This window comes from Atheta coriaria, unplaced genomic scaffold, assembly GCF_025399875.1.
Source record: "Atheta coriaria isolate IRGN ID8LTWV9N9 unplaced genomic scaffold, Caltech_Dcor_3.1 hic_scaffold_13_pilon, whole genome shotgun sequence".
Classification (NCBI taxonomy): Eukaryota; Metazoa; Arthropoda; class Insecta; order Coleoptera; family Staphylinidae; genus Dalotia; species Dalotia coriaria.
This window is the reverse complement of record NW_027045455.1, coordinates 1,068,770-1,090,805: the sequence shown is the minus strand read 5'-3', so window position 1 is coordinate 1,090,805 and position 22,036 is coordinate 1,068,770. Positions and strand designations below refer to the sequence as shown.

Genomic DNA, 22,036 nt, shown 5'->3' with positions numbered 1-22,036 from the left:
ATAAAAGTGAATTCAAAAATTTACCGGAAAAATTGTTCTATTGAGTTAAAATGGTAATGTAGTGTTAATTTAGTGTAGTTTTCTATTCGCTTGGGCATTGGTGTTCCGGCGCGATGGTCAGAATGGAAAACCCAACCCGGAGCGGAGTTTAATCTCGCGGGATTTTATTATATGCTTTATGCGTCGCTTACAGTGTGAGCGGTGTGAGCGCACAAGTTTAGGTCTGCTCCCTGCAATGAATATGTTTCCGAGGGCATCCGCATGCAAATGCCGAGCGATGACACCCGACGTGCGCCGGAAAATGATGCAAATAAAGTTGCCTTCCTACTCACGCGGCATGCATACATAACCCAGCATAACCTTATGTAAAACCTGGATTATGATAAAACTATTAGGTTATGCATAAAATATGTTGTTAATTACGTAGATTAAAGCCATATGCTATTATATATTTTATCCAATTTAAGTAAAAATATCAAAAATACAAATTTTAAATTGATTTATGTTGAAATAGATTTTATTATTAAATTTTATTACACTAAAAGCAGAAAAAGGTTGTTTACGCAAAAATATCACAAATTATTATTGCCATCAAGATAATATTATATAAATCGGTGGCGAGTCACGATATTACATTGATTTTTCCACTCGTGGTCCGTTTTTGCTTCCATTGGGGCCGGAAAATAATACCTGTTTATATTTGTTCTCAAACACGAGCGGAACTATACCTATAATAACGTTGGTTAATAAATACTCGCCAATTCCAAGGAATCGTTATTAAAGTAATCGCTATAAAAAGTATTACAAGTATTTTAGTATAGCCGAAGGTATTCGATATCAAAGTAGTGGTTAGTTTTATTTTTAACTTGACTTTTGACATTTTTCCATTTGCTAATATGTACTCAATCCCAGCGCGGTTGATTGTGCAACAGGGGCGCGTTTCCGTTACTGAATGAATTTACCAACACGCTGATATTTATTCAAGTTACCCGAGTCGCTAACTCGTAGATTGCTTACTTTTCTACTTATTCTTTAATCATACGATCACCCATGACTTTTGGCTTGTGCTCGTTTTATTCGGAACAAGATTAAATGATTAAACAATTTATTTCGTTATTTTTTTTATTTTTTGTGAATGATGCAGTAAATATTAACTGTGAAAATCAATTTTTGCATAAAGTGCTATTTCGGATACTCATAAGTTTCGTATGAAATGAAATGCGCTGAAATTACGACTGGATGGATGAGTATCGAAGTGGAATTCTGCGATTTCGGTTGTTTTCAGTGGCTATTTATAAAACCAGTCAATCAATCATGGCCGCCGTCAACACGCTAGATGGATGTGGAAAATAGCGCAAGTTAATCGTTTGTTGCGGCAACATAATGGCATGACAGCAACAATAAATTCAACAAATCAAAAACTTATCAAAGTTTCCAACTCAAACTAAAAGAAAAAAAAACAAATTTCAGATATAACTATGGGAACATTTAGATTTGCTTCGATATTAGATAAAAGGTGTACGGATTGCATTTTCACAATGTAGTAAAACGTGATGACAGTTTGAAAACAAGATTAACTTTTATTATAGCATAATAAACTGTTTTTTTTATCTTTCAAGGTCATTTGGAGGCTATGCACACAAGTTGCATAGGTTATAATTGAGGTTAAATGTTTTTTTAAAATGCGAACATCTTTATTTTCACTCAGAAATTGTTTTTAGCTGTAATTTTATTACGTTTTATGCATAATATCATGTAATTATTAGTGGGTATTTAGTTATTCACCCCAACACGTCTCAGATGTTTTGCCCAGCATCAAATATCACGTGTTGATTCCTCCTGCACGTGCGCAACTTGTGACAGTTCAGCGGTCACGTAACATATGTAAAACGGATCATATTTGCAATATTGTCATACTGCACGTGCCGTGTATTCGATTCCAACGCACTTCAGCGCAATAACAAGATTATAAAACCATAATTTATTCCTAAATTTCATCATTTATTTTTTAGATTACACAATGCTAACAATATTACTCCAAAGAAACATAATCTAACCACAAAGGTTACATAACCTTAGTTTAAAACACATCATCTATGACAGATTATGTTAGGTAACGTTAGTTTGAATACATTGTTTGTAATAAATACGTCTAATTGGAAGTTTTGAAAAAAGTACAAAAATTAATCGCTCCATTGATTATCGTCTTCGTCGTTGTCATCATCGGGATTTTGTTGACTGTGATGATGTTCCACGCCAGTTTTTACTTCGGCCACCAGAGGCGCTTCTAACGTTTCGAGTTCTTCTTTCTGCTTGTAGCCGATTTCGTGGTAACGCACTGGATACGTAAGCTGATTGCCGCGATCCCATGTGTACAACTCCTGCATCAATAACAAATTGTATAACACAAGAAGATTCAATAACTCCAGTGTTCAATTGTGTGCCACAAATCAGAAATCACTACTATACATAATTCAACGAGCAGAAGTCGAATTCGAGGTTAGGATTTAATAAAACCGGGTAAGTAAACCGAATTTCGTACATTATGCATGAAATAAAACGCACCTTATATTTATTGTTGTATCCGACCATTGTGGTATTGCGGAAGGGATTGGTAAAGGGTAGATTCACATCGAGCAAATTGTTGGTATAGAGATCCAAGGCGAATCGGATTCGTGAATCTCGATCGGTGACGCTGTCGACCGCGTACAACACGCCGCAAACGACGAACATCTCGCCGACTTTGTGATGGTTCAAGCTTATGTTCCATATGTATTGAATGTGCAGGCTGTTGGCATCCACCTGTAACGCAACGGGGGCGTTATTATAATATTTATGCATTCAAAATCGCAATTTTGCATTCCGGGAAACTCGTATTTCAATGCGCATGATGAATGGGGAATGCAAACATTATGATGAATTGAAATTGAAAATGCACACATTTTATCAAATATCTCTGGTTGGTTTATGATCAACCAAGTTTAAGGAATGAAATATATTTCCAAGGAGTAATGTGAAGGCATAACCTTCAAATTTAATAATGGCGGATTATGTGGTATATGTAAGTTTTGAGGTTAGATTATTTAAGCCGACCTTAATTGCCACATACCTTCATAACGGCCGTGTTATTACTATCCGGAATGCCGAAAATTACCCACAGGCCGTTATCATCGACATTGAAGTCCATATAATTGTTGCCGGTGGTGTACAGGTAATTAGAGCCGTTGGTGGCTACTAACGGCACGTTCACGCTCTGCGTGCTCTCGTTTGCTAAATTGAGCTTGACGATTTTCGGCTTATCGCGCTCGTTGTAATAGAAAGAACCATTGAACACCACGTGAGCGTTGCCTTTGAATGGATAAATCAGCTTATATTCTCTGAAATTCAATTTTTCGGGTATAAAGCAGTTTTTTAATTAAAAAAATTAAAATACCTCGACGGGGTATCCTTGCGGAAAAGCGTTTTGTTATCAAATTGGAAAAGACGATAAGCGTCGTCCTCTTTCGTAGTGTAGTAACGATCCCCAGTCATTTCCAAAGGATCACGCATCCAGCATCCTACTGATTGGTTCGAGTAACGGATGTAAACTGGTTTTCCAACAGCGTAGAGCAAACAATCTAAAGAAAAAGCAGAAAAATTTAAAAAACGAATGAAATTTAGTTTTAAAAAGTAGAATTGAACATAATTTAGTAGATCTCCTGTTGTGTTGCACTGAAGTAATAAACTTCATACTTAGATGGCGCTTTAAGTCCTTGCAGGATAAACAAAACTTACATCAAAGTCCAAAACACTCGATCCTTTCTCTGTCAGATTAATTTACTGTAAAAGCTTTTCTGACGCCATGTGTAAAACCTTCTTACCTGTCTGTCTGTCGGGAAAGCCAGGATATGTCGCATTTCCAAACTGGCGAATCTCCCATTTGCCGATCAAATCGATTAGCGACACGCCGGAATCCCTGCACTTGAATTCGTTCGGATTGAGACATTCTGGGCATTGCACCGGCGGCGGGCAAATCGATTCCTGCGAGACGCGTTTCGGCGGCCGCTGGCCAAACTCGATGACGCTGGTATCATACACAGGCGGCGGCGTCGCCAGGTTGGGATCCACCGCTAAACATTAACATAATATCAACTAAACACTCTCTCACCGCAATAAAACGCAACGACGCAACAACAAAACGAATGTGCGCATTAAAACACACACCAAAAACCTTTTCCCCAAGTTTTACAACTGATATAAACCTAAATCCCCGCTGCCGCACACGTCTTATAAGATTTTCAATTCTCGCCGGACGCTGGCGGACCGAGGGAGTTATAAAAACTATGAAACTCATAAAATTTTCATCACGTCTTTCATCCGCGCGTTTGTTTCAAACTTTTTGGCTTAAACTGTGTGCTAACTCCCGCTCGTTTCATTATCGCATCGCGCATAATGTCGTAAAATGTATAAAATGTACTCACAATATAGTTTGATGATGCCGCGAGTTTTGCCCTTTTCATTCTTTGCCACGCAATAATAGCGGGTGTAATCATCGGGTTTAATACGAGTGATGTTCAACTGCATTCGTACTTTATAGCCATTGCGACGGACATTGTTATCGATGTGATACCTGCCGTCGTTTTCTAGGAGACGCCCATCGTCACGTTCCCAATATCTAAAGATAATATAAAAATTGAATTAAAAATAATTTTAAAAAAAAATAATTAAATTTACCGCAATGATTCCGGAAAAGCTTCAACTTCACATTCTAGCATTCGTGTTGTGCCCATGGGCGCTCCAACAGCATCCTTCCAGATGCGGATTAGTGGAATAACTAAGAAAAATAAATTTATTTTGTAAAAAAATGTTTTTTCAACGAAAAAAGCTTAAAAATTAGTTTTAGGCAACCCAATTTACATTTTCAAGTGAACATATCCTTTTTTTCATTAATTTGTATAAATACTCACAGTGAACTTCAATGATGAAAGATTGATTAACATGTGGTGGAACTCCGTTATCAGCAACACATTGATATGTCCCCATGTGTACGCGACTCACCATCGTAATATTTAATGAATGCCCAGTCACAGAAAGCGCTAAAAAAATAATTTGAAAAAAGAACTGGCATTAATTTTGTTAAAATTTACATTGCCAAGGACCCATAGTAATTGGTTGACCATCTGTGCGCATCCATACAACCTGAGGATGCGGAGTTCCGATAGAAGCGCAGCTCAAAGTGACATTATCACCTTCGGGAATAACCGACGGCCCAATCGGCCCATCTCTCTTATCTGCAAACATTCAATGAATCAGTAATTACGTTGAAAGTCTCTAATTGCCAAAATTAATGATCTTTATTGCGTTTGAACTTGCTGTTGATATTTATTTATAGTTAATTAAGAGTCAAGCCGACGAAGAAGCGAATTAGCAACGCGAAGAACACGACTGCGAAAGTGAGGTATAATTTGAGTGCGGCACGTCGCGAGTCACCCCGCCCGGAGCGATTGAACTTAATTTGAACTTGTGCAAAATGGAAGTTATGCGCACGCGGGGAAATGCCTTTCCGTGTGCGCTCTCTGTGCAAACTTTAACTATCGTCACGGTGAAGAAATCGACTACGCATGCCACGCTCCAGAAAAGCGGAAAGATGCAGAACGGCGTAACGGCGGCGGATGAAGATGAAGGAGTTGCTGAAATTTTAAGCGGCCACGGAATCCGATAAAGTTAATTAATTAGAGAAGTCAATTTGAATTCGCATTAATCCACGCTAGTTCGAAAACAGAACGTGAAATTCACGCAAATTACAATCATTGCAAGTTTAACTCGTTGATAATTTTAAGATTCGTCGGTTTCTTAGCCTCTTAGCCAAACGTTAAAACATCCTGAGCTCGAGTTCGAAGAGTTTGCAAAACCTTGAAGGGGCTTCAAAGCGAGGTTGTGAAGAATAGACAAGCGCAATGTAATGTAAATCGCTCCAAGCGCAACACAAAGCGGAAAATCTTGACGAGTGCAAAGTTTTCTGAAGCGAATACTTTTCACTAGTCTTTGCGAGTTCTCTCCACTCGTGCATTGTTCAATTTTACATTACTCAACGGGCCAAACCACGGCTCTGTACTCAGTTGAAAAGCGAATGCGGAGGGATAAACAAAAGCAAAACAAATGCAAGTTGTAAATAATCTCCGTTTAATGTTTGATTAAAGTCGAACGTCGAAATATTCTGTGATTTTAGACTCGTATTTGTGTAACGATCAAACAACGATCGTTCATTGATGATTGGAGGTTTTGCGGTGATATCGCCCACGATCTACGAATAACAGTTCCGAACCGGAAATGAGAGTGCATAGAAATTGAGAATACCAATACGATAGTTGCAGTGGTTTCGGTCGTAAAGTGACGTTATGACAGTTTTTTATTTCGAAAATAAAAAAGAGACGAATTGGATGAAATCACGCAAAGTTGATGACATATGAAAGCAAATGAAGAAAATAAAGCAAACAACATCGTAATAAGTAAATATACGAGCCGAGTTCGTGTTTGTAACATTGCGCAGTGTTATAAAACACGATTTCATTCTTCATTCAGTAAACGCAAGTTTTTCACTGAATATTTCCATAACATTTTCTATTTTCTCGGATGGGGATTTTCAAGCATGCACATCACGTGTCTGTAAACTCTATATGCGGAATTGAATTTCCCATTTTTTATTCACAGGCGAACAAATCATAGATATTTACGTATCAAGACATTAAGGTAATAATTTTTTGAAAAATATCATAAAAAGTAAAGTGTGAAACTTGAAAATTATTATTTTGTAACTTACCAATGATTGAGGGCGGAATGAGTAATTCGTTGGTGCCATTTGCCTTGATCTTCCACGCGTTGATCCCTGGAATCCCAGGCGTGCCATTCGTGCCCGGTTTGCCTGGCCGTCCGCGTGGACCAGTTAAACCTGCGCAACAAATTATTTCACCACCAAATTCCCAAACATATAATGGAAACAAGCGCCAGTCGGCAGTTGGCAAACATGCGAATGAAAAAAGCAGCCGGTTATGGCGCTTATTGCGTTAGATTTTAATTTAGTTCATTAAGACCGGCGTGGCGCGCCACAGGAAATTAAATTACCGCATTACCTTTCAGCCCCATCGGTCCAGGCGGTCCTTGTGGTCCTCGGTCACCGGGTCTGCCTAAAATTATAGCACACGTGAAAAATTGCCGTTGGCAAACAAGACTATTAAGTGTTTCAATTACTGGAGAAAAAAGAAGGGGAGATATTCGAGTTGGTAATTAGCTGAGCTCCAGAAAGAAATTAAAATTGAAAAGTTGATTTTTCAATTAGCTAATACTTTTTCATCTTTTAAGTAGGTAAAAGTTTTAACTCTTAATACATTGAATTTGTTCCAAATTCTATTCCCGGAGTCTTTTGAATAGAGAGATCTATTGATCTATTTACATTGCATTACTGTAGCAAATTTAGAACATTACAAGTGATTTTCAACTTCAATCGCCACAAACTGTTTTAATGTCTGTTTAAAACGAAAGTTTTCCTCTTGAAAAGCTTTTTAAGACCGAGCTAAAAATATAACTAATACTTGACCCATTATTATTACCATCAGTTCCATTTCGTCCATCTTTCCCCGACATTCCAGGCATACCATCGCGTCCATCCCTACCTGGGACTCCATCTTGACCATTCCTACCTGGACTACCATCCATACCGGGTTCACCTGGTACTCCGTCTCTTCCGTCTAAACCTGGACGGCCTTGTTCTCCTTTCTGACCATGATGTCCAGGTGGCCCCATTGGTCCTATATTTTACAAGAAGTGCATTTGATATTTATGTTTGTAAGGAAAATAATTATTTCCTTTTTGAAAGGAGTAACACCTACCTTTGGGTCCCAATGAACCCGGGATGCCAGGCAATCCGACTTCTCCGCGTTCGCCGCGTGAGCCTGGAGGTCCTTTGGGACCTGCCGGGCACTCGCTTTTCACAGCGACGCAGTATCCTTGTATCGTCGACATCTGCAAACAACACCGCAGTACATAAATGTTGATAAAAACAGGCACTTTGAGCGATTTATTTTTATTGACGCAGGTCAGACGAGAATAAATATCATTTACAAATAGGAACAAATTCAACAGTAACATAATATAAATTGTTGTATACGTAGAAATTGCATTTTATCGAAATATCAATATTTTCCTGTCGGAAACATGCAGAAACTTTTAAGTCTAATATGTTTGTAACAAGATATAAACGAGTTTTACAAGTGTATTATAGCAGAATCGACGTTAACTGAAGTGATTTGTCGTCGGCGAGTGGAAACTCGCAAAATGCGAAAACCCCTGTTGGGGTGGCCAGATGCCACCGAAGCAGTGCGGGAATGAGCTGTCATAAGAGTATGTGAAGACATAAAACGCGCACTTCAAAGAGATCCAATGGGGAAAACGCAATTATACTTGGGCTCGTACGTTAAGTGCGGACAAAAAATACGCGAGGAACTGAGACAAAATTGCGCTCATGGGGTGAAGCAATTTCACTGCAAGCAGAAACTTTTCTTTGAAGTTAAAAGGATGCATTCACTTGACTTGGTGAGAAAATAGTTGTTTTATAGTTTTTTGTTATGACAACGTAAATATTTAATGTTGTAACGTGGAATCAAGAAAAAAATCATTTTTTTCTTAAAAATACGAGGCACACAACAAAAGAAACAGGTGTTTTTATATTGCGTCATTAGCCACCGTAAATTATCATGATAACAGGTACTTTTTTGTATGTTTCCGTTTGCAGACCAACAATACCTAAGATTTTAATCAGTTAAACATAAAATATAAACATTATTAAGCAATAATTTGGAAGTTTACGGTTTCCTGACTCATAAAAATATTTTTTTAAATATTTTATAAAATTAACAAACACTCACCGATACTCTAGCATAATCAGCCAACCAAACCCAGTCGGTACCATCAGGAGATGTTCCCTTCCCAGTCTTTTCTTTTTTCTTCCGATCTAAAGCCTCCAATTCAGATCTTTTGCTCGGTTGGAAGAAATCCACTGTCAAGTCATCCAAAGTATTATGTGAGCTTCTTCTTGTTCTATTTAAAGCAGGATTACTGTCCGAATCGGTTCGATTCAAATCTCTATGATCGTCGTCATCTTCATCTTTGTGATAGTTTTGCGATTTTTCACTCCTCTTTAACGCTTCCTCTACTATCCGATTGATCTCTTCACGGCTTCTTCCACTCCTTAGATTGCTCAAGAATACCTCCTCTACTTGATAAGTACGCAGATAGTTATCGCGCACCTCGGCGTTAATCAGTCTGTAAACGTAGTGTGCCAGACAGATTTCAGTGAGGAAAATGAATAATACACAGCAGACGATGCGAAGGGTATAATTAGGGTTCTGTTGTGTGTAGGGTAAATGTGTAAACTGCATGTTTCTGGTGTTAAAATCGCCTGGAGCCGCAATTGCCGAAAGGGTTCGCACTTCGTTTACATCTTTTGATTTAATTTCGGTTTTCTTTTGGCCAGCTAATTCCGACATGCTGGCCATATTTTATTTATGTATTTTTAAAGAGAAGGATTATTTTTATATAATTTTTGTGTTTTAAATTTTATATGCCGGAAAGAAATTGCCGCGCTCGCGCCGCTCGGAGCTTCCGCGTCGGACTGAAAGTTTGAGCGCCGCGCCGGCAGGCTGAAACTGAAATCCTGAAACGCACTCGAACAGATGTCTGAGGCGAACGCAGGAGAGCACAGACATTTACGCGTGCCTGCTCCGCACACTTTACGCTTGTCGTTGATTTAGCTTAACGATATATTATTGTGTGGCGAGCTTTCCACTTTGACGGTTCCTGCTGGAACGACCAACACAATGCCTTCACACGCACAGAGCGCGCATAACATTCAGTAGCAGGATTACCTACACATACGCATACTTAGTTCGAGTTGATTGTGTGACGGCTAGTAAATAAATAGACTTTAAATATATGCGTGTTGCCGGCGCGGGTTTCATGGGTTCCAGTCGTACAATCTTTTAATAAAGTCTTGTAAATCGTCCGGCTGTACGACTAGTTAAAACAAATGCTGTTGAATTCATGTGGGCCACTTAATCGCTAAATTTCGGTTGTGTTTTGTAAATATTTTTTAGATTATGCTAATGCGTGCTTTCTTGATTGCTGGAGTGAATATATTACGCTTAATGCGCAAATTACGCTGAAGACGTTAATCAAGTAGATTACTTATGCTAAACAAAATATAATTTATTACGACAAGTACATACGTATAAAAATAGTAAATTAAGTTGTTAAGGAGGTACGCTTTTTATACTTAGTAGATTTATAGTGAAATGGGATTGAACATTCCCTCAAATATCGCCACCATCTTTTCTTACATCCGTTACAGTTTATTTTCGTGGGTTTTTGTGGCAATATATAATTTAAAAATCAATATAAAGAAGAACTGGGTAATATATTACTCAATTTTAATTCTTACATGAAAAATTTTCAGTTGCTTAAGTTTCCGCATGCGCACGCCGTTTAGCGACTCAACGAATTCAACAAGCAACGGTCGAAACAGGAACCAAAGATACGAACACATGAGGGTCACTGTGTGAACGGGAGAACCTGTTATTTGAATCTGCTTTTGCATGTTTACATTCCCAGCATTGTGATTCTCGAGTTCTGTGTAGATTAACAAAACCTATGGTTACCATGGAGGAATTCTGCAAATCTCTACCGAAAATTGTAAGTACATCTTAAAAATTCTAACATATTTCTGTAAAAGCAATGTTTAAAGCTAAAATACTTCATGCGGCATGTGATTAGGTTAAATAAACAAAATAACAGATTTATTTCGTATCTTCTAGGAGCTGCATGCACATTTAAATGGCTCTTTAAGCACAGAAACTCTTGCTTCCCTGGGCACACTTCAATCAAATGTACAAGAATACCAAAAACTCACAACAATACTAACTAAATCCCACAGGACACTTGATGAATGTTTTCAACTTTTTAATGTGGCTCACCAAGCCACAAATAATGTCCATGCTGTATATCAGGCAACACAGAGTGTGATTAAAGAGTTTCATGATGATGGTGTAATATATTTGGAGCTTCGTACCACACCTAGAGAAGAAACAAATATGAGTAGAAAGGATTACATTCAGAGTGTTGTGAAAGCAATACAAAATTCATGTAATGAATTATCTATTATTGTAAAACTCATATTGTGTTTGGATAGAAAATTTGATGCTGATTTGAGTAGAGAAGTTATGAATTTGATAATTGAGATGCATCAGGCACATCCAGATGTAATTGTTGGTGTAGACTTGTGTGGAAATCCAAAAATTGGTAACTTTTCAAAAGAGGAATTTGTAAGAGCAAGAAATGCAGGGTTAAAAGTTACACTGCATTGTGCAGAGGTAAAGAGTGATAGTGAAGAGTGGGATATTTTGGAGTTTCAACCCGACCGTTTAGGGCATGGAACTTTTCTTCATCCAGAAAAAGGCAACAATGAAAAACATTTAGCATAGATATGCTGAAAAACATTCCATTGGAAATCTGTCTTAGTTCAAACATCATCTGTGGCACAGTAGATGATTACTCCAAGCATCACATCAACAAGTGGATGGAACATAAACTGCCATTTTGTTTATGTGTAAGTCTTTTGAATTAAAAAGATCAACACAATAATTTTTAAGATTTCTATTTAAATTCCAGACTGATGACAAAGGCGTGTTCATGTGTGACTTGTCCAAGGAATATCTCCTGGCCCATCAACACTACAACCTCTCTGCTGAAGACCTGTATAATGTAAGTATCAAAACCATAGAATATATTTTCTCAAACGACGAAATCAAGCAACAATTGCGGGTAAAATTCGCAGAATGGAAAGCACAAAATTTTCTAAACAAATAATGGTTTTATTTACAAATACAAAAAAATAATACGTAAACAATTCGAAATAAGAATACACATAATGCTGGTTTTTAGTCAATTATGAACATTTCATAAATACTTAACAACTAATGGTAATAAAAAATAAAGTATGTTGAAAAGCATGTTCCAGTTTAAAAATCAACTATAATAATAGCTCTCTCCTAATCATATATGTTACAATATATTTTATGTGGCGTTATGGGTGATTCGGGGTGGTCCGTTTTTGTTTGTTTTCTACTCAGTAGTTATTTATTCACCCTAATTAACTAGCACTTTACTATGCAGTGAAACTATATAAAAAGAACAACTAAGGTTGTACGTGTTATATGTATGTACTTTGATTCACAGTGGAATAACACCTATAAAGGGATTTGGATTTAATTTATACATTATTGCTTCTTGCAATATTTATGTTCTCAATCAATCAATATTATTTGCATGTTAATGTTGAACAAGTTATACCCGTTTTGGTTATGATTGAATGTGCATTACATTGCACTTTTTGCACCCACCATGAGATTCATTCGATATCAGGCGCGGATTAGTAAGTGATATTTGCTTTTGTCTCCTGCCCTCAACACATTTAATTGCCATTAATCGAAGATGCAAATGCGTTGCGTTATGAATGAATGAGCGTCATGGGTTTTCGTTAGATGAACATTAAAAGTAATGAATATTTTTTGATAAAACCCTGTTTCGTAGTTTGCTTAGGTTTTCTTTTTAATATCATTATAATTGGATGAAACATTTGTTTGATTCAAGCGTTAGTTTAAAATTTAAAAATATACAGTATAAGAATTGTACAAAGTTGCCTTTTCATTCTGTGATAGACCTGGACGAAGGATAAAAATAATATTGGAATAATAAATGCGTAAAATGATACTTGGTTTATTATTTTGATTGTTTATCAGAATCAAACAAATTGCGTGAACATGTTTAAATAAAAATTTAGTCCTTCGTCTACACCTAGCACCGAATGTGACCCTTGCGCATAAAAATCAAATTTCGAGATAAGCGCTTCGTAACATATTAATGAAAATATCGGGAAATGTTCATAAGAAGATGTAGATAACTTAAAAGTATAAAACGATTGTAAATAGTCGTTTAGGATAGATGTTATCGACAGTTTAAGTTCAGCTGCTCGAATTATTGCGTCGTTTTGCCCCACGTCTCGCGTGAAAGCACTCAGAAGTAGTACAAGAAGTTGATGATTACATTCGCAAGCGCACTGCAAGTTTCGTTTCACATCTTTGGCATTTGCGTTACTAAACGATTTCGATTATGCAAGAATATAACAATATTTCTCATTCGAATGGTTCAATAAAATTTGATAATAATGTCCCAGACACTTAACAACAATTAAATAGAATTTATACTCTGTATAGAATCTCTTCGCAGATTGCTCGTCATTCACACTCACATTCACATGCACATCCACACACTCGACACGATTACTTATGTGTGAGAAAACAATATAAAGTCGAATTCATAAAACTTCAACGACAATATACACATTTGAATAGATATAATGGTTTCAAGGTAACCGTTACCTATGACTAGTATTGCACGCGAAACACTGATCTGGTCCAGCAAATCTGATTAATAAATATTATTCAATAAAATCATCTTCAATTAGAGTCGTCTAATTGGTCGTTCAATCATCTATACCAAGGCTAATCACTATAATAACTTCTTTGAACTAATTGTTTGTCGGTTTGTTTGCGTTTTTGTTTCCTGTGCCTTAGATTATTTGATTGTAGTGCACATGAAAACATTGATAATCCGTTTTTAGTTTATGTTTGTTTAGGCATTATTGATCAAATAATCGAATAAAATTAATAACTGTCGTATTGTGCGTCATTCTGAAGAGCGAGGCGTGCGTCAGCCTGTTGTAGTATTGCTTTAATTAATATGGTACTTGCGTTTTTAGTAGAGTAATTATCTCGTTAGGTAATCATCAATAAGTAGTACCATTTTACCTCCCCTAGCAGTTTGGAATGATTTGGATTTTGAACATAATTGGAAGTTCGAACACTATTTTAACAGTTTTGTTCGCTGGTTCCCCGCTTTTGTAATCGAACATAAAATCTATAATATTATGTCTTGTCTTGTGCTTACTTCAATCACACATTTTACGTGCGTGTCTAGGAATTGCCCTGATGATGGCGCTTGCGTTTGAAGACGAGCGCAAATATGCTCCGCAGCCGCCACCATTTGCTGTGGCGATGCGGTTTGCGCTCGCTGTTTGGCAGGCCGAGTTTCGCACGCTCTTTTGCGCGGATTTCACGCACCAGCGTATGGAAGGCGTCATCAACGTAGGTGCGAAGCGCGGCGGATGTCTCGTAGAACGGGCAGCCGAATTGACGCGCGAGCGATTTACCCTCGTCGGTTGTGACCTTGCGTTGCATCTCCAGGTCGAACTTATTGCCGACGAGTACAAGTGGCGTGTCTTCAGAGGCGCGTACCTTTTGGATCAGTTTGCGATATTCGAGCGCTTCCTGGAAACTGTGGCGGTCGGTGACGCTGTAGCAAATGAGGAAACCTTCGCCGCAGCGCATGTATTGGTCTCGCATGGCAGTGAATTCCACCTAAAACATTTATTTTGGTAAATATTGACACAATATTAAAGACTAAAATACTTTCAACAATTTTCTTTCAGGGTGTTACTATTAAAATTAAAAAAGAAGTCAATTTTACTTACTTGTCCAGCTGTGTCTAGGATATCAAGTAGTGCAGGTTCACCATCAATGACTGCTTGTTGCTGGTATGAATCTTCTGCAAATTTGACAAATATATAAGAAAAATTCAACTTTGCAGGATGAAAATAACAGCATACCAATAGTGGGATCATGATAGTCTAAGAAGCTGTGACTGACGAACTGAAGCGTGACCGCCGACTTGCCCACGCCGCCGTCGCCGAGCACGACGATTTTGTACACGCGTATGCCGCCCCGCGTGGTCTGCGCGCCGGCAAGCCCCACCGACGAGCGATCTGTGTCGATGTCGGAGTCTTTGCCGCCCGACCTGCTCGAGCCCTGGCGGCACAGCTTGCTCCGCTTGCGGTTGCCGCTTGTGCACGCCTCGCCGGCCATGCTGGCGCTTCGGCGGCGGTGGTGCGCTCCGTCGTCGCGATGGTTCCAACGGGGTCGCTCTTTTTGCCTGGAATTACTTTAACGTCGACATCCTACGCGGCTCGCGCCTACCGTCCCGTCTTAAACCGATGGACGATTCGCCCTGACTGACACCAGCCCCGCGCACAACACCAACACAAGAGATTGACAGGGCGATCATATGATTGTCAATATTGCATACCGAGATTTTCATTTACAGTTTGCTGCATGCATCTTTATCAGCATAAACAATATGCAGACTTTTAAGGTATGATAGTTATTAAACAAATGACTATCAAGTCAAGTTTGTATCGTTTTATACGTCGTAGTTACTTTGCAGGTTACGATATTACATTTTGACATGCGCGTAATAAAAATCAAACAGATATGAACGGCTAATTTATCATTATTATTTGATAAATAATTTATGTTACTACTTAGATATTTGCTCAGGGAGTTAATAACTACTGTTAATAGTTTTATAATTATTTTTCATCATAACATTTTAAATATCAGCTGATTTTTGCGTGCTGGTAAACGCAGTGCTTGGGAACTTGTCTTATAGATGTCACTACAGTCCTTATATACATAGGTATATAATATAAATTAATTGTTGTAATTCTTAATTATGTCCAGAAATATAAGTTTTTGAATCTTATTAAATAAAAAAATTATTCCACATTGTGCAACGTATTTTATATTCCATTTTTCGTTCTATTTCAGCAAACATTATATCAAATATTTAAAATTACTGTCAAAGACGCCTTGTTTTATATGTATCAACAGGACTACATAGACTATTGTGTTATTATATAATAATTAAAGAGTCATTTTATCATGTGCGTACGTTTTCCACCCTTTAAACCCCCAAGAAATGTCTTAATATGCCTTTTAAACATAGCTGTCTCTTTACTATTTTTCAATTTTTGGTCGAAAGACAGGGTCGAACTTACTTTCTTAAAATATTTTTGGTCGAACAACAGGGTCTAACTTTTTTGGTTAAATTATTTTTGGTCGAAAGGCAGGGCCGAACTTTTTTGGTTAAAATATTTTTGGTCGAACGACAGGGCCGAACTTTTTTGGTTAAATTATTTTCTGTCGAAAGACAGGATCGAACTTTTTTGGTTAAAATATTTTCGGTCGAAAGACAGGGTCGAACTTTTTCAGTTAAAATATTTCAGGTCGAAACATCGATGAAAAGATTTTGCCATAAAAAAGGCAAATCTTTTCTCTTTTTTATGTCCGAAATTAAAAGTTGGAATTTTCAACTTCTGTTTTCAGAATCTGAACAAACGATTAATTCTTATCAATGTATCCTAGTAAGATTTTAAGTTATCTCTCTTGGTTTAGGCCCTACGATGAATTTAATTATTTCATTTAAGGTAGATTTATGCACTTTGAATTTAGCTTATATCTTTTTAATCTTAAGTCAAATTACAAATATTTATTAAAATATTTTCTTAATAAAGATGTTTTCTTTGATAATAAGTAATAAAAAGTATAAATTTTTTAATTTTTTGGAAAATTGAATTAATTAATCAAAATTTGGCGGAGGTGCCTGACATTTTAATTAGTGTTTGTAAAATTATTAAAAACTAATAATACCATTCTGTAGAACAGCTTATAATTACCTTATTTACACAACTTCCTGATTAATAGCGCAAAGGGTTTGCCCTACAAACGCATTTACTTGTAACATGTACTTGCCGCAATACTTTAATTCTAATTATCTCGGGAACTAATGAAGATAATGAAAAACGGAAAACGGGATGACGTTCAGCATGTAATTATACAACAGATGTGATATAATAAATATATTTTTCAGAGAGTAAAAACTTGTTTTTCCAACGCGATTTCCTCGGAAACTACAAAAGTTACAATGAAACTTTCTGCATTTTCTTCATGTCATAACAAGCGTCTACAAAATGGCAGATATAGTTTTTTGATTCTATGAAGTTGATCAAACACCACTCAAAAATCATCAAGAGGTTACACTTAAGTATTTTGTGGTCTAAAAATTAAAAGTTAAGCTAGAGGAAAATGGAAAACGGCGTTCGATAGAGAACTGCAATGGGATGAAAGATATCCAGACAGTTTTCCAATAATATCAATATTTCGGAAAAATCGGGTGAAAATCGGTACAAGCAAAATTGAACGACCACCCGGATTTTCTTGAAACTTTCCAATTATGTGCAGAATGATGCAAGGAATCCATTTTTTCAAGTTTTGTTCCAATATCTTAATTAGTTTTGGAGTTATTGACCATTTTCATTTATTACATAACTGTTGATAATTGATGATATTAAAGTGCTATCTGATGTTAAATTTTATCCTTTATTCATATGTGAAAACCGTTTTTCTTTAACTCTATTATTTTTCACACTAAGTGCAAAAAACTGGATTATGCGTTTCCTCTAACATTTCTTAGACAAAAAATAAAATTCGTATATTTAACTTTTTTATTACAGAATATTTAAGAAAATGTCATTTAGAATACTTTATCTTAATAAAATTTTGTTCTAAATTGTATTGTTTTGATAATAATCACCATTATTGATATCGTTTTCGCCTGAAATTATTTTTGGAAATATTTGTTTATAACTCCTAAATTGTAAATATTTGAATAAAATTGTACTTAAATAAATGAATTAGCATTAGACAAACCACCAAAATTCAATATCAGACCTTAAAAATTCAAATTTTTAATTTTCATCATAAAAAGTCTTCTTTGTGAGAAATCTTTTATTTCAGCAATTGCAGTTTTTGTAATAATTGGAATTTTTAAATTCTGATTTGGGATTCTGAAAGATAATTTAATTCTAAATCAGAAACTATCAACACAATTTTCTGTTAAGGCCCTATTAGCCATTAAAAACTGTTTTTTTAAATTAAAATTGCAATTAGGGCCTAAACGATCAAAAGTTAGTTAGAAACGGTTGGATATATATTAGGTGTAGAATCAATTTTAATTAAAACAATAAGCAAATTGTCACATGAAAATGCATTTATTAACAATTAAAATAGCATAATTTACCATTTACATACATAATTATTCATTATCATAAAGTTTGTAGTGTTTCCGTGCGTTCTTCTAAATCCTTTTAAGTAACCAATTAATCAACGCTCTGATTTGATCATAAATTAGAAATGAAACTCTACTCACATCATATTTTGTTACACACTGTGATTATGACATAAATTGGCTTGCGCACCACACATACGCCGTAAACTCGCATAAAAGTGTACATTTGTAGTAAAAGAATATATGCAATCGTTTCACGATTGGAAAGTGGGGTTTCTGGGAGAGTAGAAGAAAATGTCAGTCAGCATAGATTTGCGTTATACACAGATGATTCGTAATTGATTAGTACATCGTATTTACACAATTAGATTAAAATGATAAATGATTGAGTGTTTGATTGACAAACAGCAGTACGAAAAATCGTTAGTAAGTTAGCCGGTGGGTCCATGTCGTCTCTTGCATTTTTGAAATGTCGCTGAGTGTCGAGCATCCCTGGTCGTCCATCTCCTTCCAAGCAAGATAGTTCTTACGCATATTGGTCACCAACTCCGGCATATCAATAAATGCTAAAAGATACAAATTTATATTAATAATATATCCAATATATTAGGAGAAATTAACATACCATGCCAAGCATCCATCATATTGTTGATGATAAAGTCCATAAACCCAATTTGAGCTTTGGGCACCGAGCAGGTTCCTCTGTTGAACAAGGGCATCACAACCGGCAAGCTTTTCTCCTGCTCTTCCTCCGTCTGCTGGAAGTATTCCTCCGCGATGCGCTTCGACCATTCGATGCACAGTGGCAAGCTGCGGGTGGGGTTGGAAACGTCCGCACATTTGATCATGATACGTTTAATGAGAGTGATGTTTTCAGGTGCCGATAACACCTCAGGCAGTACTTCTTCCAGTTCTTCCGCAGTTTGTGTGCAGAATACGTTCACAAACTTGGCGAGATGTTCAAAATGCTTGGTCATCTCGGTAGCGAGAATCATGTCCACAATGTTGAATCGAACGAGATTATAAGTTTCGCGGTCCAGCCGCTTGAAAATATTACACTTGTCATCATCTGCAATTTACAAATAAACGTCATATAATAAAATGGTGGAATTACCATCGATATTGAGTGGGACTTACTCAAAGTCAACTTGAACGTGCACGCAGCATGATGCGACTCAAGCACAGTGATATCATTGTACAGAATTGCCAGGGGATTGGCCGAATTAGCGAGGAAAGCACTCGAGCGACCAGGATGATCGACATCGTGAGCAGCCGCAGCGATCAACGCAGTGGCTTGATCAATTGGATCCAACACCAGTCGCAGACGGTCTTTGGTCAAAAATACTGCTACGGCCTGCCGGGAATAAAAAAAAAACATGCAAATTCATCATGCTGCTGTTGCAAGTTTAATCTGACGAATAAATGAATAAATCACCTGCAGGACATCGGCGGCGTGCGCTGAATTATGATAAGGGTTGGACGAGTGGTAATTGGCTTCAATTTTGAGCAGCCAATTATACATGGTACGTTCGTCGCATCCCAGCGTCTTATGTACGTCGTAGTGGGACATAATCTGCTCGCCAAGATTTACGAGCGGCCGGTGCTCTGTCAGCGACTCAAGCTTGAACACGTTGAAGTCCCAATCGAGGACGTTCTCCAGCAACTTATCCACCTTCGGCTTGATGCGAAGAGCTTTGTTCGTCGCTCGATAGATACTGGAATCGTTGCTGCTCCGCCGCGAATTCAATCCCATGCCGGATGCGTGCTGCTGCAACACAAATTTTACGAAAATTAATATTTGTTGATGTTGATATAATGTTTCAACTTTGAGTGTAGGTTGAGAAGTCGTCTACAATTACTTAGATCAAGCTTTACAACTTGAAACTTGGAACTTTAAAGCTAAAGTTTCATTTTGTTTGGAAACTATTGGAAAACTTTCAATATTTCTTAATTTTACGTGGACTCAACTATCGAACAAAATTTTATTTTAATTTTTTATTATACGCTGTGCAGAATTATACCCAAAGAAAAGAAAAAGAAGAAAAATTGCATTGTTAGAATTCTATGAACTTACAGACAAGAGCGCTTCGATCAAGTTGGACGCAACAGGTTCCTCGTGCAGCCCCTTTGCCTCCTCTTTGACGCTGGGCGAGTACAGCTCAGTGCACTTCAACATATCGACCACCTTTTCAAGCATTGCACCCGCCACCGGCGAGCTTTGTACTTGCACGTCATAAATTAAATTAATAATCTGAAATTCAATCATTAAAAATCAAACATTTTTATATTTATTGATATACCAACCTTAGTAATAGGTGCTTCAAGTGGTAACTTTGCAAGAGAAGTCCGCCTGCCATAGTCTGTGTTCTTAAAGTCCACGGACGACTTCCGCATTGAGTTTATACTCCCCCGGGATTGATTCATATACCCCTCGGCCGGCCCGAATGTGTCTATGATCAGCAAGATGTGTGTTGGTGTGCTGCGGCAAATAAAATCAATTTCAATAATTCCTAGAAGCCGAAAGGATCTTACCGTCCGGCGCACACGATAGGAAAAGCTTTGCAGGTCGTGTTCAGCGTGTCCATGGCTTTCCGCTTGAACGCGACTAGACCCTGCCACGTCTTGCCCTTCGTGACGGCGCCGATGAGCGTCTGGATTTGATTTGGATCACCAGCCAGCTGCGTCTGAATAGTTTTTCCCAGAGTCTCCTCCACACGATAACCGAATAACCGCTCCGACGCACCGTTCAAGTACTAAATGATATTCAATTCAATTAAATAAACGCAAATATGCATAAAAATAATAAATATTCATACCTGCAATCGGCCAATGTCGTCCATCACAATCACAGGATCGCGCGTGCCATTCATGGCTTTGTACATTATCTGATTGGTGCCGATCTGCATCGCATTTCGGCAGTCGCTCGTTTTCAGCTGCATCAACTCGTTATACCAAGATATTACGTTTATCGATTCAACTAGACACTAAAAAGACATCGCCAGACAGATAACAGAATGTTGTTTACAATTACGGAATTGTTTAGTCTCATTTATACTAATCAAATCGACATGTTACAGCTGCCGAGGGTGATTCAGTTTTAATGAGGCATGCAATCAAAACGTTGACGTAATTTAATAAGAAAATGTAATGTAATTACCCTATTGAAGCCTATCTCTAAGTGGGACATAATTAAGTTGTCATCCTTCTCGAACGCACTGCAAATACGCAAAAAAGAAACGCATTTTAATAATGTTGCTATGCAGTTTAGTAAAACATGCTGGAACTCAGGTGTTCAACATTTTGCAGAAATTTTAAAAGTGCAAAACTTCGGAACTTGCATTAGTAAAGAGCTTAATTTTGTTTAGATTGTTCCATTAATGCTTCGTTTGGGCATTGTGCGCGTTGGCGAACTTTGCATATGAGTAGACTATTAGTTTTTTGTACCTTTTTTTCACGACGGATGCGAGGACAATGTGTTGACTTCCTTTTGTGCTTCGAATCGATCTGGAAATTGAAAAGCACAGAATATGCGAATTAAAAATGGGAAATTAAATGCAAATCACAAATACGATTACACGAGCGCTGAGAGCAGAATTGTGAAATACCAGGAGGAAATGTTCAATAGAAAATGTCGGATGTTGTTCATAACTTGCAGATAACACTATTCAAAGAATTCCACGGCATACATATTTCTATAAACGTAAAACACGTTTTTAAAATCGAATTGTGTCTCGTTTTCAACTTCAGTAGTCACATTTTTATCTGTTTTTTCTCGATAATCCGGTAAAATTCCACTTGAGATAACTGAATAACTGCCGCACAAAGCTGAAATGACTATTTTAAAACGAAAAAATAAAAGATTATGCCTTAACAATAGGTCCATCATCAATGAAACACACGAACAAAAGAAACTGGTTAAATGATGAATTTATCTGTTATATTTTGCAATTGTGTGAGACTTGTCGCGAATCTATTTATGGAATTCATT

General features: G+C 37.2%; 4 protein-coding genes and 1 long non-coding RNA gene across 9 annotated transcripts in view; 2 read left to right on the top strand and 3 right to left on the bottom strand.

The window, feature by feature from the left end:
* Positions 1-1,980: 1,980 nt before the first annotated feature.
* LOC135801790 (uncharacterized) lies at positions 1,981-9,656 on the bottom strand. The gene is made up of 14 exons (XM_065315308.1): positions 8,901-9,656; positions 7,866-7,998; positions 7,587-7,784; positions 7,110-7,163; positions 6,800-6,928; positions 5,127-5,270; positions 4,947-5,075; positions 4,714-4,813; positions 4,461-4,654; positions 3,861-4,109; positions 3,434-3,617; positions 3,110-3,377; positions 2,566-2,802; positions 1,981-2,381 (listed from the first exon to the last, which is right to left on the bottom strand). Exons 1-14 carry the CDS (start codon positions 9,528-9,530, stop codon positions 2,184-2,186), a joined length of 2,847 nt encoding a protein of 948 aa, XP_065171380.1. The 5' UTR covers positions 9,531-9,656; the 3' UTR covers positions 1,981-2,183.
* An 854-nt stretch (positions 9,657-10,510) lies between these two features.
* LOC135801792 (adenosine deaminase-like protein) lies at positions 10,511-12,038 on the top strand. Its single transcript, XM_065315309.1, is given in 4 exon segments — positions 10,511-10,722; positions 10,845-11,496; positions 11,499-11,635; positions 11,698-12,038. Coding segments are annotated over 4 exon segments (1,029 nt in total). The 5' UTR covers positions 10,511-10,680; the 3' UTR covers positions 11,896-12,038.
* Positions 11,880-15,379, bottom strand: LOC135801793 (GTP-binding protein Rit1-like). Its single transcript, XM_065315310.1, has 3 exons — positions 14,753-15,379; positions 14,618-14,691; positions 11,880-14,504 (listed from the first exon to the last, which is right to left on the bottom strand). Exons 1-3 carry the CDS (start codon positions 15,006-15,008, stop codon positions 14,061-14,063), a joined length of 774 nt encoding a protein of 257 aa, XP_065171382.1. The 5' UTR covers positions 15,009-15,379; the 3' UTR covers positions 11,880-14,060.
* On the top strand, positions 14,424-15,708 carry LOC135801794 (uncharacterized). The gene is made up of 2 exons (XR_010550442.1): positions 14,424-14,521; positions 14,576-15,708. It is a non-coding gene; the product is annotated as an uncharacterized lncRNA (long non-coding RNA).
* A 2,304-nt stretch (positions 15,709-18,012) lies between these two features.
* Positions 18,013-22,036, bottom strand: part of LOC135801815 (high affinity cAMP-specific and IBMX-insensitive 3',5'-cyclic phosphodiesterase 8-like) — a 28,669-nt gene continuing 24,645 nt past the window's right edge. For 4 of the 5 annotated variants that reach the window (XM_065315331.1, XM_065315332.1, XM_065315330.1 and 1 more), the window contains 10 exons: positions 21,493-21,552; positions 21,206-21,263; positions 20,865-21,032; positions 20,581-20,801; positions 20,353-20,527; positions 20,123-20,299; positions 19,484-19,816; positions 19,186-19,402; positions 18,674-19,117; positions 18,013-18,614 (listed from right to left, as the gene is read on the bottom strand). In XM_065315331.1, the coding sequence (XP_065171403.1) occupies positions 18,472-18,614; positions 18,674-19,117; positions 19,186-19,402; positions 19,484-19,816; positions 20,123-20,299; positions 20,353-20,527; positions 20,581-20,801; positions 20,865-21,032; positions 21,206-21,263; positions 21,493-21,552 (1,996 nt within the window). In that variant the 3' untranslated portion in view covers positions 18,013-18,471. The remainder of the gene's footprint in view (positions 18,615-18,673; positions 19,118-19,185; positions 19,403-19,483; positions 19,817-20,122; positions 20,300-20,352; positions 20,528-20,580; positions 20,802-20,864; positions 21,033-21,205; positions 21,264-21,492; positions 21,553-22,036) is intronic. The other variant, XM_065315329.1, reaches the window with a different exon arrangement.